General features: G+C 42.6%; 1 protein-coding gene and 1 long non-coding RNA gene across 4 annotated transcripts; both read right to left on the bottom strand.

Moving 5' to 3' along the window:
• Positions 1–2984: 2984 nt before the first annotated feature.
• On the bottom strand, positions 2985–4887 carry her9 (hairy-related 9). Of its 2 annotated transcripts, none has more exons than XM_076991986.1 (4): positions 4504–4887; positions 4187–4282; positions 3986–4073; positions 2985–3876 (listed from the first exon to the last, which is right to left on the bottom strand). In XM_076991986.1, exons 1-4 carry the CDS (start codon positions 4609–4611, stop codon positions 3293–3295), a joined length of 876 nt encoding a protein of 291 aa, XP_076848101.1. In that variant the 5' UTR covers positions 4612–4887; the 3' UTR covers positions 2985–3292. The 2 variants fall into 2 exon arrangements, with proteins under 2 accessions (XP_076848101.1, XP_076848102.1); XM_076991987.1 differs by having other exon boundaries at positions 2985–3873.
• A 1269-nt stretch (positions 4888–6156) lies between these two features.
• Positions 6157–19191, bottom strand: LOC143493515 (uncharacterized). Of its 2 annotated transcripts, XR_013125486.1 has the most exons (9): positions 19076–19191; positions 18174–18198; positions 17560–17620; positions 16695–16810; positions 16106–16240; positions 10685–10742; positions 10151–10217; positions 6699–6934; positions 6157–6317 (listed from the first exon to the last, which is right to left on the bottom strand). It is a non-coding gene; the product is annotated as an uncharacterized LOC143493515 (long non-coding RNA). The 2 variants fall into 2 exon arrangements; XR_013125485.1 differs by lacking the exon at positions 6157–6317 and having other exon boundaries at positions 6472–6934.
• Positions 19192–19510: the final 319 nt, after the last annotated feature.

Here is a 19510-nt window from a genome sequence, read left to right as displayed (position 1 = left end):
AATATAATCTCAAATCTCCTTCAAGACCACCAAGGTGATGGCAGTATAAATACATAGTGAGAGCTCTTGTCTGTCAGAATGTGTGTGTGTGTGTATGTGTGTGTGTGTGTGTGTGTATGTGTGTGTGCGTTTACTTGGCTGGATGGGTTGTGTGTAATGGGAGGTAGAGGTCCATACTTTCACTCATGGAATCTGCACCATTTGCAAAGGCTTAAAATGATCTGTCCCATGCCTTGAAACGAGAGAGCATAACCTGGCCTCAGAAATACGTCCTGTAGACAAGTGACGAGGATGTGCAGGCCCAGCGGCTCCTTGCGCTCTGATATCTGATCAGAGCAGGCAGTGCGTCCCTATGAATCTTCTCCTGTGAGCGCCAACTCACACCACTTAGGTTAACTCCTGCTCCCAGGGTGAGATGGGTCAGGGTGCTATTAATACACGGGGCAGTCCCATGAAGCAAAAAAAAAACGAGGGTTGTTAAGTGGAAAGGCTTAAATCAATGTGAAATGTGAGAACATGAGTTTGGTGAACGAGGCAGATATTTTATGAGATGTTTACAGAACATAGTTACTGCAACCATACCAAAGTTCATTCATTTAGACTTGCAGGTTTTATTGTCTTTTGTGTTCTTACTGTGGCTCCTCAAAATAGTAGAATCAGTGATCCAAGGTCTCATTCATCAGTAGTTTTGCAGACTCCCCACTCCTCCCAAATGTTTAATATTCCACATTTTACAAACAGAGGGTGATCAATCTGGAGGCCAGGGGGCATTTCTGTGGGTCTGTGGTGTAGTACTCCTGGGCACATAGCAGGTGCTACGAGAGTGACAGGGAGTCTCTTTTACTGCTTTTCTGGAACACCCCCCCCCCCCCCCCCCCCCCCCGGAACAGGGACAGGACTCTGGACTCTGAACAGGACTCTGGACAGATTTAGATGGAGATCCATGCGAAACTCGATGTGGCTTGGACAACACAGTCTGAGGCTTTTCCAACTGGTTTGGTCTTTTTCCTGAGAGAAGAGTACTGTTAAATATATGTTCAAAGTTATAGTGGCCAGCAAAATTATGGCTCTAAACATGTTTTTTTTTTAAATACAGAGCACATATATTAAAGTACGCTTTCCATTGACATGGAAATACCACTTAGATGTGGACTTAACCAAGATGGACTTCACCATACATTTCCAAGTGTGCTGTTATTATATAAATGGATTGTTATCGGTGTCTGGTTGCATTATAAAAGTTGGAAACCTTGAATTGTAACAAGGACACTACTGGTACCAGTACCTGCTCATGCACAGCCCTGTTCTACAACTGATAATACAAGAATTTTTCAAATGGATGTCAGTGATCTTTAGATGGAATAGACATATAATCACCTAAAGACTAAAGTATAGTAAGCATGCTTTACCCGTGCGCATTCTCATACTGAGTGCAAATGAATCAGCCAGTTAGAGCTCGTCAGCTAGACTCTACACAAAGCCATATCTGGGGAAATCCAACATATCCCATCAAAATGCAGAGGATTCCCGCGTTCCTTCAGTTCAATTCCCCTTCCTTTTAAAAACGTGTAGATTTGGACCAATCAGAATGTCTTTAGCTGTTACCGTGAGACGGAAAAGTACTTTTAACTGACCACCAAACAAACAGTGATGGCGCGGTGCGTGCGTGCGTGCGCTGGACCTGGCCGGTGGTTCCGGCTCGAGCCTCGCCGCGCGCGTGCGCCTCCTCACCTCCACGCGGCGCGGCGGTGCGGCTAAAGCGCGACCCGGTTGCCAGCGGGGATTTACTGGCTGGCGTCCTGCCTGGCCACAAGCAGTCCGGTTCACTCGGTTCTCACGACCTCACCACCACAGCGGCATCTCCCAACTCTTACCCCAGACACGCAGAGACGACGCGAGGCCCCCGCGCTGCCAACTTGTGTTTTAGTTCGTTTTCAGAGCAGGTTTTTGCAAAAGCAGGTTTACGTAATTGGCCCGTTTCACAACTTCCTTTGTGCGTGGATGTGTTTGGGGGGGGGTTATCATGTCGAGGGGTCTCTGAGAACTGTCTCTCTCTCTCCGGGCGTCCTGTCTCGCTGCTGCACAGGGCGTTAAGGTACATGAGTGTGTGGATAAGTGGGAATCCCGGTGTCGCTCACTGAGGTGTAACCCAACCCAGACACACGGCGAGCGCCACGCCGACAGCCTGAGCAACACGTCTCCCGGTTCCGGACCGCTAGGGGAAGATTGTTTTACATCCAGGGATAACACACAGCCAAGGGAGGGTTCCGTCCACGAAGCAGGGGACTTTCGCAAGTTTCTAATTCCAGAGGTAACTCTGAAATAGGCCTAGGTTATATACTGAATTATACCACAACCTCCACTACATGTGCTCGGAGTTAGTGTCAAGTCTCCTTTCTCTTTTGTTTGTCTCTACGAGGAAAAATGTTCAGTCAAAAAAAATACCGCGAAAACACTAAATTTCCATTGAAGGTGCAGCTGAAGAATTGAGCGATTTGTGCAACAATGTCACGAGAGGATCTTCCATATTCTCCTTTCAACCAGGCAATCTGTTAGTGACATTAACCCCAAAGCGTATTTCCCAGAGCAATGAATAGGGTTTAGGACTTCTTAAAGATCCCGCTGCATACAGGATGAGACCCCTTTCAAGCTTTTAATTACCTCATTGAAAAAGAGAGAGAAAAAGAGAAAAAAACACGACTCCCTTTGTAGATTTACCTCTTTTGTAATTTTGTCTGTAGTATGTTACTCTAAAGAAATTGCGTAGCACACGTGAGGATGTTTAGGTCAGATAAATGTCACTGTACAAACTAGAATGTACACCACGTAATTTGGCGCATATGGGCCTATAACTGTTAGCAGTAAAGCAACTTATAGGCCGATAGTGATTAGTGATCAAAGCTCATTAGTCACGTGGTCACTTTACAAACTGCACTACAGTTTAGTCCTGATTATACTTACTGAGGAAAATGCAATACCACGTATTATTTTTCGTTATTCAGATTTATTCAGCATCAAACATGGAAATCCAAACATGACGACACTTTGGCATGTAACAACCTTTTACCAACTTTGTACAAAACTAAATTATTTAATAAAAAAGTTCTTTGTGTGTTTCTCCTATATGAATATTAGCATACAGCATATTCATCAAACAAAATCCAAATATTGGAAACGGCCAAAAAAACTTCAACATGAATCTGGTCCAACAAAATATACAGTCCCTTAAAACGGAACTTAACATTTATTTCTTCATCACGAAAAAGCAACAGTTCTTGTTGGCTGAGTAAGTCTACCACGGTCTCCACACCGGCTCGCTGCTCTCTGCACCCGCACGAACACCAACCGGACTGACCGCCTGTGAGCCGCCGGCGAAAGAGGTCATTCCTTGGACCGGGGAGGCGACCGTGGGCGCCGAGCTGGCGTGGACCGGACCGGCGTTGACCGCGACCGGGACGCCTGCGTTGGCGTAGAGTGGGATGACCGGGGTGGTGGCAGAGGGAAACGCGTGGTTAGGAATAAGAAATGCGAACTGTCCGTCAGTAGCGGGCACCAGCTGGAACCCTCCGAAGACTTTGGGCGAGACCGTTTCCGACGGGCTGAGCTTGGGGTTGATGGAGGCCCCGCCGACCGGTAGAGAGGAGGGGAGCTGCACGTGGAGAGGCTGCGCCAGGTGCGCCTGTTGCGCCGGGGCTGCCTGCGGGTAGTTCAGCGCCATCATCTGTCCCAAACAGCTGGACAGGTGGCTGAGTAGCCGGGACCGGACCTCTGTATTCACCCCTTCGCAGGTAGACAGAAAACGGGTCACCTCGTTCATGCATTCGTTGAATCCCGCGCGATATTTGCTCAGGACGGCCGTGTCAGTTGACATCGCTGCTAGAAGAAAGAGAGACTTGTTAGGATGGCCCAAGAAACAAAAAGACAATGCAAAAACCGTTTAACCGTTTAACGTCTACTGCTAAATGCATGGATTATGGTCACTCACCGGTCATCTGAACGCGCTGCAAGTTCCTCAAATGTTTGACTGTCATCTCGAGTATATCAGCTTTCTCCAGTTTAGAGTGTCTGGAACTCTGTGGACAAGACGCGAGATCGTGTCAGTATGTGCATGTTTAACCCGAACCCGGTTTTAAAAAGTATTTATAATAGATAATAGATCAATATTACTCAACATTTTAAAACTTACATCTTTTTTAAGAGCATCAAGAATAAGAGTCTTTAGTTGTCCGAGACTTTCGTTGATTCTTGCTCTGCGGCGTTTCTCCATGATAGGTTTGGAAGACTGCAAAGGAAAAAACAACGTTAATTTATTTGAAAAGAAATGCAAACAATTATTTGCAGTAATTTAGCTTGCAGGTAGGCAATTTAACTCTCTTGTGTTGGACTCTCTTGTATGCAACAGGTCACTAGAAACGATAACCTAAAACAACTTCGCCTGTTCTGTAGTGTGACTTCAAAATTAGTTCATGTTATACTGGTTTATGTGAATAATATGCCATCTACCTTTCTGTGCTCGCTGGCATTCTTTGGTTTGTCTGGAGTGTGAGCTCCGCTTGCGGGGGCACCGGCAATCGGAGATGCAGTCTGCTTCTCCATAGTGTCGGCTGGCATGATTGAATCAAAAGTCTTGCCAGATGGGAAAAAAAACGTGATAAAACAAAAAAATCGTGATATATTCCGTTGGAGGAGATCGAGAAGACAGGAGCAGGCGCTCGTTTAAAGCGTGACCAAACTAGGACCCGTTGCCAAGGTCTTAAGATGGTCACAGGGGAGCGTGCAGGTCGCGCCGATCGGCTATATCGCTTATAGTGGGCGAGCTGTCACACGAGTGCGCGAGCGTGCGTGGCGTTGGGCTGCGCGGGGCAAATCGAATCTCGCCCCGCCGCACGCGCGGGGGTATTTATAGACGGATCGCGTGCTCCCAGTTCGTGTGAAACCCTCTCTGCATTCTTTCCCACACTCGCCTCAGCCAATAGGCGTGCGGACTCACCCATTGGGCGCGGGTAGACCGCTGATTGGACAACACCCCCGCGGGCTGTCAGTCACGCGCTGCTCAATCAGCCCTGGAGGGGCAAACAACAAAGCGGCGAGCGCAGTCGGTCTAACTGTGAAACGATAAGGGGTATTGAGGGAATGCGCTGGTGGCTTGCTGGAGGTTTTTTTCCTCTTCATTTTAAGAATGCTTTCTTTATGCAAGTGCACCATCGCGCCATGACTAACTTGCCGTTCTTGTATTTATAGCATACGACATCTCAAAGTCTTAATCAAAAACTTTGAATACAATGTATGTACAACACTTTGTTTCAAGAACAAGAGGAAAGATTATTCTCTTTAGTTATGTATTTAATTGTTAAAAATTCTTATAAATAAAGCTTATCTTGTGTGATGTCCAGATTTTATTTTTGTGCACACTTGTTGACTAACTTGAACTAACTTGCTTGTTAAAATGTCCATAAGGGAACGTGTATATCAGAAATAATATTGGCAGATATTCAAATAAATCCATAATAGCAATAAATAAAGAGATATTATTTCAGAATTCACTGAAAGCTGCCAAGGAGTTAAATTCGGAGATCCAGTTGCTCTTCAAAGAGGCGCACAGCTGTACAGGCACGCGAGGCGGTTCGGAGGAGCACGCAAGAAACCAATGGAAGTCGGCCACTTTATGCAAATTGCGCTTAGTTTGGTCTTATTGGCTGGATGAACGTCTACGCGTCAATCACTACAACAACGCGGGAGCCAAAGAGCTCGTGCAGGGGAGGGGGTTGGCGGTGCATCTGTCCGCGTGCCAGTGGATGTGTGCGCCTGCTCGCTGCACTTCTCATTCCACTACGCACGTGCCGTTTCTGTTTGCCTATTGCGGGCTGAAGGAGCGGTCCCCATGCCGCAGTCTAATCGCTTTGCGTTTAGTTTCTTTCTTCGATATTTTATTCTAATCTGGCAAAATGCTATATGCAAAGTCTATTATGAAGATAAATTTGTAGTTATATACACGAATTATATTTGATAGTTTTTGTGATAGCATTTTTAATATGTATTTTTTAATGAATTACATTTTAATAATAAAAAAAGTAAATGAATATAAATTTTAAATCTACAATGACATGCTTATCAGAATATTTCACCTATATAAAATGTTTATAATACAGAGTTTCGATAAACAGTTGCTCCAAAAAAACTACAAACAAAAAACAAAAAACCAACAAAACAGAACGCTGGGTTGAGATTTCTGCATGATTCGTGGTGTCGTCCGCCATCTATCGAGGAGTACGAGTAAGATTTCCTCCAGTTGTCTGCGTCACTTCCTCTTACAGCCACTAGACGGCGCTCAGGAGAGTTTAAATTATAAACCACCGCATAGAAAATCATATATGTTTGAACAATTACAAAAATATATAATAATAATTATTACTAGTAATAATTATTACATAAAACAAAATTTCACATTCCCTCATTTATACTAAAAAATCCTCATTGTTTAGTTAGCAATTCATAATCTAATGAATGTCAGCTAGTGCATGACTAATACTTATTTATTGTGTAAAATGTTTGTGGTAAACAGAAGATAGCTTTTACCTAATTGTCTGTAGGAACAACATATTATGCAGTGACATATGAGACTAATGATGATATTAACACAAGATTTGAAACTTTTAAATATGCTGGTCTGTATTTTTCGAGCACTGATGAGCCAATACCTTCCTATGCCTCTAATCTCTGGCTTATTGTGTCTGCATGGAGATAAGCCGGGGAAATTGGAGCTTTATTAAGTCTAACTTTAGCCAGGTTTCTAGTAGCTTGTTGACCATTGAATGGTGGCTCTTGTACTGGGTGGAGGAGCCTTGCTGGACATGCTGGCTGCCTGTTTGCCCAGGATCCATGAGAGGTGTCCGAGGCCAGCTGTGTGTATGCCCAGTCACGTTAGCAGTGTTTGCTTTGGGATTGAAAGAAAAAAAAAAGACACAGCCCTAAATCCTGGTAACGGTATGAAATCTAAAATAACCACCACATCGTAAAGATCTCACAATAAAAAATAAAGAATGCCAGTTGTTTTCAAAATAAAAGACGACTAGGTGTATGTGACGTGTGTTATGTGGAGACAGAGCTTGCTCAGAAGCTCCCTTCTGCCCTACGCCTCATTTGCTCATAGACAACGAGTTGTGGCCATTGTACAAATCCGTGTGCAGAATGCAGAAAGCAGTCAATTAGATCTGCATTAGAGGTTGTTGCTGGGCCAATCCCCTTACACGCCTTCCAGTCGCAGTGCCCTTATCTGTGTTTACCTGCTCAATCCCTCACACAAAGCACTCACAGTGATCACAGTATGTCTCTCACATCTACATACTGTTACTACAGTCTAGGATGTAAAGAGTGAAATAGAAAATCTATCAAGTGCCCAAAACATTAGTCAAAACCAACCCGTCACAGGGCAATAACTATCACCAACCTCTTTACAAGGTCCACACTGCATAATTTACCTACATTCACCTGAAGTAATAACATGACAAATAAATGCAGTTGCTTGTTGCCTTCATGGTTGTCAATTGTCCCTTGCTTTTTCAAGTCCTTCTTATTCCTTTACTTTTCCAACCTGGACCACAAAATTGTGAAGGCTTAACCTTTTTTTTTGTTTGCTTCTATTTTTTTAAATTAATTTACACATCACTAAATTTTCATGAATAGCTTTAACTAATGTAGGCAGTTACTTATTGAAATTGAATTCTTTAAATACCTATTTAAATTTTGCTAATGATTTATTTATTTTCCATTTCATTTTCAGTACAAAATACACACAAATGGGTACAATATATATTTTATATTGGTTTCTACGTTAATGCGTTCTATGTTTTCTGAATGTATGTTAGTAGATATGTTAATATGATTGTTTTAGAATATGATATGCCAAGTTTAGTTCTTTGTTAAGAGTAAAGATCGCAATAAAATGTAATTTAAATGTATTTATTTTAACTTAAGGGTATTATTACTACTTGTTAAGTAATTTGCGTAAATATATAGGCTATGGAATTAACGCTAACGTCTCGCTCTGCCAGAAATTAACAGGCTATTTTGAGGGGTGGGGGTGTTTTCTGTCATTAGTCTAGATCTAGCCGCTACGTTTCACAATCGTTGACAATTAGTCTAGCAACAGTTTTAGGCACTAACTACTGCGAGGTCAGTTACCAACCAGTCGTGTCGTTGTGGATTGGGTTTGTGGTCTTTATTACCACCTATCAGTATAAAGACGCTGTGTACACAGTCGGGTTCCTAAGCGGAGAGACGTTGGGGGAAACTAATGAGGTCCAGACCACTTATTACTATTTACGGGTAGAACAGATACCAACTGGTCAAAATGAAATGAGACGACAAAAACGGCAAAATATATTTTACAAATGATTGTGAATTAAATTTTATTACAGTAAGAACTGTGGTGTTACATTTTTTTAAAGTGTTGACTTTCAAGAGGGAATTGTGTATTTTTGACCACATCTAGTGTTCATACCACCAGATTCTCTGTTCAGTATTTGAGTTAAAGGACTATGGTGTTTGAAGGATAATTTCCTGCATGGGAAGGAAAATCTGGCAAACGATCTAAAGAGTTTCTCTTGGCATGGAAGGATGCTTTAAATATTTTGTTGCTAAGGATTTCTTTAACCCAAAGTTTGTTGTATTAAAATGGTATAATACATCTATGTGCTGGCTTTTCAATGCTCTATTTAACTTTCATCTTTTGATTTATTACTGCCACTGTGGGGCATTTCATAGCAGAGGTGAGAGCCCACATTAATTAATTAAAATATGGAGATATTTCTTAAGGAGGACTGGGCAAGGGGGTTGGGCAAGTTACATTCAAGACTTCAAAGCTAAAGGTTAGCACTAGCAGTGTGTGAGAATGAGGCATTTCAGAGACTTTTCAGTTAATTCTTTCTTAATCTCATTACTCCTGCATTGTTCTTATACCTGCAAGAACTTCAATCAATTGTATTTGCTTCGTCTTTCAAATAGTTTGTTGTCATATTGCCATCTGTGGACCAGCATGTCTCTTTACAATGTAGAGTATTCACGGCAGCGAGAGAGAGAGAGGGAGGGAGAGAGAGAGAGAGAGAGAGACCCCACCCCCATCCCTGGGTTTTCTGTCCAATTCATGGCTTTCTTCTTTTTTTAAGTGGGTTGTTGATGAGGTTAGCCTAATCAGATTAAGTCAACTCACATTGGTCGCTGCAGTTTGTTTTCCTTTGAAAGCCATGCTGACATGTCCAAATACTTTTTCTTTATCTTTTTTGGGGGTGCTGGGGGGGGTGTGGCTGGGGGGTGTGGCTGGGGGGTGTGGCTGGGGGCAGTTTTCATCATGACTTCCCCGAGAGAAAAAAATCTTTTGAGAGGTGATTCCAAAAGACTCCTTTATACACCCTAGTTCTAGCATGATACAGGTTATTTGAAATGGGTCACTTCACCGCAATGCCACTGATAAAGGCTTTTAAGCCGCGCACTGGTGCATCAGGGCATTCTTACTGGTGTCTGTGTAAAAAGGTAGAACGTGGCACGTTGGGGAAAACACAAAACAGCAAATTGAATTCGGAAAATCACTGGAACCCTTAATTTGATTCCTTGCTAAATGTCTGCAAGAGATTGTGTACGCTACATCACTAATGCAATGATAAAACAATGATGTGGGAACCAAACCTTCATGCCCTCTTGTAAGTCTGAGTTCTAACAATCATGAGGCCACAGGTCTTAAAGTGGTAAATTAGGCTTTAAACAACTAGTATAAAAGCGAAAACTACTTGAACTGCGACAGGTGGAAGTTTTAACAGTAGCTGAAAGTTAACTGGACTCTATACAATACAATGAATTGAGAATATCAGCAAGTGAGAAACATTAACAAAGCAGCAGTTACTGGCGATGATTTTGTAAAGTTTGGAAGTAAATGCCCGACGATTTCTGTTGCAGGTGCCATAAAAGTTCCCAAGAACTAGTGAATGAACGGAACATGTGTGATATAGTGCAGTGTCTTGTCCTGAGCTGTCACTGCACTAAAAACCGCAAACTGCATCAAGAGTCTTGGTCAATAATGTCACAGAAAAGTTTTAATCTGTTTTCGTGTGTCTAGTCTCCAAAATTACATCAAATATGATGTGTAAACACAACTCACTCAAACTGGTTTGCCTTTTCTGCACAGCAACAATGGTCTCAGTATTACTTTAATATTTAATCCAAATCTGTTCAAAGTAGAGAGAGAGAGAGAGAGAGAGAGAGAGAGAGAGAGAGAGAGAGAGAGAGAGAGAGAGAGAGAGAGAGAGAGAAGTTAAGTCCTTGATTAGTTAAAATTAGCAAGGTAAGGCACAGATCTAATGGCCATGAATTCTCTGATGTTTTTACCCACAGGTCTCGGTCATTTACTAATAACAGGCTTTTAGACACAAACAGCACAATGGGTGTAGAAGAGCTCTTTTCATGTGGTTTAAGAACCTTCTCTCCAGACAGAGCAATGGCACGCTAGCTAAACAGACTTCTACAGGGTTACTGCAAGTTAATAGATTTGGGTGCCTGTCCCTGCAATAACAGTACAGTTAACCAACAGCAATCTGGGCTCCGCCCCCTTTGAGCAGTGGTGCACACTTTTTCTGTATCAACAGCTTTGCAGTGAAATTCCTCACCCATGTCCTCATCAACCACAGACTCTTACCACTCCTCCTGTCCAGTACAGTGCCTCAGTACCATCACAAGCGTCTGGAAGACGGGGCCTAGAGACGCATCAGAAAAAACAATGCACAAATTTTATTTCATTATTTAGAAGGAAGTATTTCGCATCAAATTGCTGCATGTAACAAAGGAGCAAAATACCAATACGCCAAACTTCAGCTCCAACATGCCAAACACCTGATGTGTATTTAAATATGTCTCATGTTTGATGGACATGGGAAAAAAATCTGTGAAATATTTCATCAATAATCTGCATCAGAGGATTAATTTTCTCTGAATGCATTTCTCCATCATCATCAATAACAATGTACCTGTCAGCACAAAATGTAATTATGTAAATTAAAATGAATACCTCATCTCATATTTGCAATAACAATTTGATATACAGCAATGTGGAAAAAAAATCAAAACAAATATTTCATGATGGTGTGGCATTTAAATGGACTCAGAAATTCAGGAACCTATCTAGGCACACATGTGGTGTTGAATTCACTTTGCTGAACCAAACCTCTCAACAAATGACAGGTTTCTCACATTCTTCAAATGTGGATGGAAAGGTTCAAGTCTGAAAAGTGAACCATAAAGGTCTATTTGTCACCATTTTCAATGCTATCATCAATCCAAATTATTAAAATCAGAAACCTCTCATTGTGAACTTAACAAACTAAATTATTCAAATGTATAGGGTGTTTTTTTGTATTGTGTTGAAACACACATTCTTTTCAGAAGAAAAGCACACGACTATAGACATGGACAATGTGAAAAATGCTCAAAAACCAACATTGTGCTAAGGGACCATTTTGGGATTCTTCTCACTGATAGCCATAGTGAATGTGCCATTGATCTTTTTGTTCCATTTGGCTGGTTGGAGAAAACGGCCTGTGTTGGTCCTCAAGTCCACAGAACGCTCCTCTTTGTGAACACGCAAAATCAATGCAAATGAATCCTTTATGCATTTCCCTGTGAATAATTAAATGTCTTTCCACTTTTGTCGGGGCTTATTCGCCAAAATAAAATCAGAGAGGTAGAGAATGTGGCTATTTATCTGCTGGCTAGAGGAAAGAGCTGACCCCTCTCTCCAGCCACAAAGAGGCTTTTATATGGGCAGCACATTGTATGGGCCCAGTTTGTTCCTCCAGCACTGACCAGCACTGCAGGACACCCACCGTGTTCAATCTGCACCACGGCACAGCCAAGTCTTTTTACCCTCATGAAAAGCCAGCAAAATAAACCGCGATATGCATGGCCGTGACCCATTCTTAACAAGCCCGCTCTCAGACAAGACGACACAGAAGGCTGCACTGGGTGCAGATTTGCATTGAGTCAGTCCATTGTGGAGTGTTGGGGGGGGGGGGGGGGGGGGCGGGGGGGGGGGGGGGGGGGGGGGGTTACTGACGAATCGTAGGGTCATCTTCCACACGCAGACAGGAAGAGCCGATGACATGTAATGCCGAGGCCCTGCAGCCAAGTGATAAAGTAAAGCCAGCTGGCCTAGACTGAGCAATCTAGTATGTTGGGAGTAAGTACTTTTACTCATTCCTGTAGGGAAAACGTTTAGGGGAAACAAACCTCTTGAGATGTTTTGACCCCGTGAGAGGTGCGTTTGACATTATTAAGTCATTTCGCTGATTAACTCCAGCCCCGTTAAGCCACTTTGAAGTTTAATTAAATGTATATAGCATCTATGGGGAGTACATGGACTTTATTGATTTTTGTTATTTCACTTAATATGCCTGTGCACTGCAGAAATTATTGTGCTCATATGTATGAGAAACGAGATAAAGAGTTTAACAAAAGATTATTTGCTTTTGTTATTTGTTATTCTGATTTTCAAAAGAATACATGTTGATACATTGAAGCCTGGTTTGTTTACAGCTATTTTAATCTGTTTTTTTATTTATTTTTAAATTAGTTTTTTGCATTACAACAGCACAGTCACTGGAGTGCCACTCTACTGCAGATCAAATTATTTGTGTTTACAAATACAACTGCAGCTTGGTTGGACCCGTCTGAACCAAATGAATGTATTGAGTTAATGGCATATGCTGTATGTATGTCTGTCATACTGGTGATCATGTGCAGTGATTGTACATAAGTTAACTTTGACCTTTAACCTTTCTGTTGTTCAGTCAGCTAGCCAGATACCATCTGACTATAAACCATGTCCTGTTTCGGTTCCCGCTAGTGGAAGTGCAGAGCGATGTCCTGTCTCCTTCATCTTATTTTGGGCCAAACACTGCTGAGGAGACAATTTGCGTTCCTCACAACACTCTCACAACACTGTCAATAGCCATCTTGAGCTCAGGAAGACAAAGGGACGGGCTGGACGAGAGAGACGAGTGTTCCCCAACCAGCCTCCACCTCCACCACACCCCCCACCCCCACCACACCTCCACCCACACCTCCACCACACCCCCACCCCCACCACACACACACCCCCACCTCCACCACACCCCCACCCACACCACACCTCCACCCTGCCTGTGTGTGAGGAGCTCCAGGGGGACGCTTGCCTCTCCTCTGTTTACACTGTTAATACGATGGGACACTAAAGCAGGACGGCAGGTTAGTGGTACAAAGGGATGACGGTTTAGTGCCCTTTCAATAAACAACAATAAACTGAGCATCGCGGCGTCAGACGAGATAGCGAGCCGGTGTCGTCATTGTCTTGTGTGGTGTGGGCTGGCAGTGGGCTCATCCCGTCTCGTAATAAGCTCGTACAGCTATACTGCGACACATCAGCTCGCACTCTTTACGCACTCTCCTCCTTTCTCAACATCTTGCTCACGGTGTTCGCCTGCGTTCGCAAACATCCGTGCTCTCCTTTTCTTAGCGTGGTCCTCTGGGCCTGGCCAGCTCCAGCCCCCTACTGGTGTCTGACCCCGAGTCCCCTGGCCTCTGGCACCGGCTGGCCGGCTGGCCGGGAAGGCAGAGGCCAGGCTGGGTCTTGGGCTCATTAGCGTGCCCATCTGGAGGCTAGAGGCGTGGCCCGTTGGGGGGGGGGCGGGTCCTTGATCTGTGGGTTGTGAGCAGCCGCGGGACACCGGGGCTCGGCCGGAGCCGAGCTGCAGACCGGCCGTGGCCATGCCGAGCTTCAGGATAACGACTCCCCCTTCGCCCTGCAACCGAGCCTGGTGCAGTCATTTTAATTACACCTGTGGCTCAGTTAGGACTCCTATTAATCACCCACCCCAGTTATTTACACGAAAGGGATTAACTCTTTAAGAGGCTCGCCAGTCTCAGGGGTGGGTTTGTGTTTTCCCCCATTTGTTTTAACTACTATGGTTGCTCACATTGCTGATTAGCCTATTGATTTGTAAAAATGGACAAATCAAATTTTGTCAAGACACGAAGAGATGTTTTGTCACAGTAATAGTGAAGGATGTGCGAATACTACTTTCAGTAGTTTATTACTCAATAATGTTCAAATTCATTCAGGTGCTAGAGAGTCACACAGCTATTATATATATATATAGAGAGAGGGGCTTTGATGCCAGTTTACATTGTAGATCACAGAGAAAATACATATATTATCAACATATGTGTGTATTGCCTTCATAGAGATTCAGAGGAATGTTCCATGCCCAACAGGTGTCTTTACCCCAGGGGGAGGGAGGCAGGAGTTGTGGGATTAAGACAAAAGTTACCCTTCATTGAGCAGACGTTAGCAGTGTTTTACTTATTTCTCACTAACTGCGTGATGACAGCTTTCAGTTGAAAGTAACAGCGGGGAGGGGGTCGTGGTCCATTAAGAGCAGGCCCGTAGGCACACCTCTCTGCTGGACAGGACAGCCCTCAGGTGAAGCGCTCCCTAAGGGGCAGTGCTGGTCTAGCCCCTCCCGGCTGTGGACACAGGCCAGAGCCAGAAGAGAGCGTAGCATGGCTAACACACTCAGATGCTTTCAGCGTGAGCATATGTGCATACTTCACTCTAAATATTTAAGAGCTTGAAATGGAGAAACATTCCCAATTTCAGCATTATAAGGTAATGGTAGGTAGTCACGGATAAGTGTATTTAGCATTATAGCCCATTATAATGAAAGCCTTACGAGGGAGGAGCCCCTGCTGATTAAGCCACTGAGCTCGTGTGAGCAGAGCTTTCAAAGGGCCTTCAGCTGAATTTACCTCCAGGCAAACCACCTCTTCTCCACAGGTGACGAAGTGATCAGTCAAGCCGCTTTGAGACATTAGTCACACATGCACACGCACATACACAAACACACATGCGGTCACTTAACACACTGTTTCTGCACCTTCTCTCACAAACACAGCTATCACCATCTAAAGAAATCTGGATATAAGACTATAACTATGGCTTCTGTGGTAGTCTCGTAAGAGAGCACACAACACGCACATGACAGAGTATTGTTCTCAATGGCTCATCATACATCTAGCACCCCCCCCCCCCCCCCCCCCCCCCCCCCCACCCACTCTTCACAGAAAGCGCAAAGATGCCCGCAGGCTGATGGAGATTTTCACGCTGCCCGTTACCAGATTAAGGTTAATAATCTTTAAATAACGAGACTTTAAATTTCCCCTTCAAGCACGTGAGCTCACAACAGCCAAATACCCCCTGGACAGCATTCTCTAAACTCAGCCTGCTCATTATGGATGAGATGTTTTTCATGGCTCTCTTGTTCCTGCGAGAGTTGCCCTACACCAAATTAAAGGCTCTATCTTCACATTAAGTTTTGCCCATTGATCTACAGTCTAAATGAATGAGCGTCAGTTTGGCAGTCTGATGGGATGAACTACCCAAGATTTTAGAAGGAATTTATGCATAATTTAGGTACTGTGTCATGAGAGAGTCAGTATTCCAATGCTGGCTAGTTTAATGAGGCTTTCGTGGTTGGGTTGATGTAAGGGAAAGGAGTCAGGCAGTAGTAGAGATCACAGCAGGTCCTCTGGCTCCTAGAGGCTTCACTCCTGATTACACCCAGCCATAAGTCTGACAAAGCCTAAAGCATCCTGGGTAATCATTTCCTCACTTACACAGGACAGGGAATGCTCCCCATACTTTATGTGTTCATGAAACATCCTTTGTTCCGAAGGTCGTTTGTTTAATCTCACCAGAGACACTGAAATTGGGCAGCCTCTACATAACATACATAACCGAGGTTTCAAGACTTTTAAAACCACTGCATATTTATGAAATATAAATAGTACCTGTAGCGGAAAAAAATGATTTTTGTAAAACTGAAAGCAATTAATAGTTCTGTCAGGCCTTAGATATTGAAATGCTGAAAGAAGTGAAAACTGAAAAAGAAAACTCTAAAACTAGGTGGAAAGCCCTTACTGCCAGCATGGGTCTGTTTAAGTACAAGGACCAGACAGTAAGGCTGCTGTGGTAGTCCAGGTCCCTGTTGACACAATATTAAAGTAAAGGGGCAGAAGACCTGGTTACCTTCCTGGGAAAGAGCACAAGCCAATAATGAGGCACTGGTCTCCTGCTGCACACATGATTGGAGAGATTCTTGTGCTAGAGCACACGTCAGACCCTAGTGAGCTCCACAGGCCTGTAGACGCTCCCTCTCTCTCTCTTTCTCACACACACACACACACACACACACACACATGCACAGAGACAGAGAGAGATTCATAAATATATTGTAATATTCAGAGATATAGTGTTTATTTTATCCAGTTTAAAGAATAACATGGTGTGGGATCTAACAGCGATTATACCTAGACCTATAGCAAAATAAATAAACACTTAAACATTTATCGGTTTTTTCTTACTTATGGAGCATTATCTACAATTTCATCTTATGAAACCTTATGACATGTATAAGTAAATAAGCTTTTATGAGACTTTGAATCACTGTCAACGTACAACACTGAATTTCACTTAGCATGTGGTATTTTCTTGCCTTAATATGGCAGGTATTCTTTAAATGACACAAAAAATACTACTTTTGAGATAAATGTTTAATTCCATTGGCTGGTATGTGAGAGAGAGGAAACGTGATGAAGAAGTGGAGTGTGAGAAAGACCTGACTCCAGAGTGACCTTCCAGATCATCGGGGTGCTGTGAGCAGAATTCACACCATCCAACCAGCAAACACAGGCCGTGAGAACCTGGTCCTCAGTGTGCAGGACAAATTTTAACCTGGAAACCCAAAGTGCCAAGCAGCTGTCAATTGGAAAGCAAGCCCGACATTCCATTTAGAGCATTTATAACTTTCTGATTCCTTTCAGCAGTATGTACTGAGAGAGCAATTTAGGACATAATACCTCTTGTGGGGGGAAAAAAAACCTTACTTGATTTGGGAAGTTTTATAAATAAAACAAATTAACAAAGAAATCAGCCAAGCAGCTAAAGAAAACAACTAATAATAATTATTGTCACAAAAGGTGACATTTAATGAGGCCAGAAAACACAAAGACATTCCATACGGGAGATTTCCAATGCTTTCACACCAGGAGGAACAGCCAAAACAATCAGTGATGAGTCCAGACGCTGGTGTCTCGTACCATCCAAGAGACTGGAAATTCCAGGAATGCTAGACTCCAACCCTATAGGAGTCCATGTCACACTTATTGGCCACTAGTGTGCACATCATCAGGGACAATGTCCGAGATGAGTTCCCACACAATGGGAAACAAGACATTTATGACTCCGATGAAATTGAAAGAAGAAGAAGAAAGAAAAAAAACAAGCTAAGGAGCATTTGCTCCCAGTGTACGGGTCACCCGTGTCCCCCTCTGGCACCCCAGGACTGGACTCATCATGCAGACCACCGCCACATTTGGAGAGACCCCAGCCAGTCTGTCCCATTTAGTTTGATTTAAGTGGCATGCTACATGCTATTACCGTACCCAGGCATTGTGTGATGTGCTAACGCCCGTAATCATTACCATTACTCCTTAATGAAGCAGTCATGAGTCAGCAGAATAGCTGCACACTGTGGACGGGGTTCTGAGGTAAAAGAAAAAAAACTCCCATGATTCAACACATAATGAATACTGAACTGCATAAAAGCATCTGGTATATAAATCACTGAGATGAATATATTGGCAGCTCTGTAATAACGATGTATAACAACTGTTGCTGGATCTGTCTAATGAGCTACCAACTACACACATGCCTAAAGATTCAGAAAAGCTAAAGCAAAATAAAAAAATTAATAAATGAAACAAAACAAAAAACGTTTCATAATTTCCTATACAACAAGTATATTGTGTGGGTATTGTACACAAACTCATCTTTGTTTATAGAATTTTTAAGTGATGGCTGCATATAACATCAGCTGAGTCACAGTAACTGATCAGTGTTGAATATACCATTACACGCGCGCACTCGTATCTGCGATTAATCGCTATTTTGTGTGCTAATATTCGAAGCTGTGGAAAGTGTAGCCTGCTGAAAATTAAGCCTAGAAGACATGATTCAGAAGAGCTCAAGTTTTGCTCTAAACGCCCACATTTCCCCTGCATATAGTTAGCCTACTATAACTACACAGAGCACTTACCAGTAAAACGCCTAAGTGGTCCCACCTAGCGATTAAACAATCAGAGAATCACAGGGTTATTTTACATTTTGTATTGCATTAGGACGTCCACTGTTACACTTTCACTAACCATGTTAACCCTCTGTTAAATACTGAAAATTATAAAGCTCTGATTTTATTTTAGTGTAGGGCTGTACAAATTGACTTAATATTAAATTTGTTCCAGCTAGCTTTGAATCGCATCTATCACCAATTTAGCCTCATGTTTTATAAAATAAAGCTGAAGATTTAAATTTTATTTTTAAATGTATTATTTATTTGTTTTGTATGTTTATTGTTTATTTTATCGAACACTGGACAACAAATTCAGAACGTTTTTGCGTCCCGAACTAAAACAGATAGACATTACAGTATGTTTTACGCAGAATTAAAAGGTTTTTTTTTGTATTCACGTATAAAGATTTTACATTAATTATATTAATAATGTAAAATGAAGGCTATTGTTACACTTTAAATGTGTACAACAGAACGTCCCTACTTCTAAAATGTACAATGTATGATTTATTCATATATTCGGGTTCAGGAACATTATTCTTCCTTCTTCTTTCCATACTATACATACTATATAGTATATGTAGTATGTATAGTAAATATAAAAATATATATTGAAAAGAAAATTTTAAATATTCACATGAAGCTAAATCACTATTAACCAGAAGTGGATCCTGCATGTTTCTCGTAATATCAGATACCGTATTTGCAGGCTTTACCCGGACAACTAAATAAGAAGCAGAATTTATTATTATTCACGCGAGCGATAGTAAAAATACTTTAGCTATCAACTTTTAGCTAGTCTTCCTACTTCATTAATTAATTTATTTGTGGGTTCGCCTGTACCTAAGACGTTGGATATGAAACTTCACCTATGAACAGTTGATAACGCCATACGTATGATTCATGAGTCTTCTTGGTATGCGCAGTTGAGTGCAGCTTGTGAGTTTGGAGAAGAAAGTGTGAGATCTGCACAAACACACGTCACCACCAGGTTATTACCCTGCAGCTCACGCGCGAGCCACACCCGGCTCCCTCGAGCGCCTCCTTTCCCCTTCATGCTTTGTGCAAGATCGCCACCTTCTGGTAAGCAATGTTTCATAAAGTTGCTGGGATTAAATTAGCAGTTTCTTTTTGTTTTCGCTTTTTGATCTGTGCATCTTAAAAATTAATGGTTATTACCAGAAAGGCTGGACGCACTATTTGTCCTGCAGGTAACACCTTTTACTGTGTATTAATTTGTATGACATGTTAAGGAATGCTATGAAGAGCTCTAGTTGCTATGTTGCTATGACCTGAACGGTCTT

Source organism: Brachyhypopomus gauderio, unplaced genomic scaffold, assembly GCF_052324685.1.
Source record: "Brachyhypopomus gauderio isolate BG-103 unplaced genomic scaffold, BGAUD_0.2 sc88, whole genome shotgun sequence".
Lineage (NCBI taxonomy): Eukaryota > Metazoa > Chordata > Actinopteri > Gymnotiformes > Hypopomidae > Brachyhypopomus > Brachyhypopomus gauderio.
Note: the sequence above shows the minus strand (reverse complement) of the source record. Positions and strands in the feature narration are given on the sequence as shown.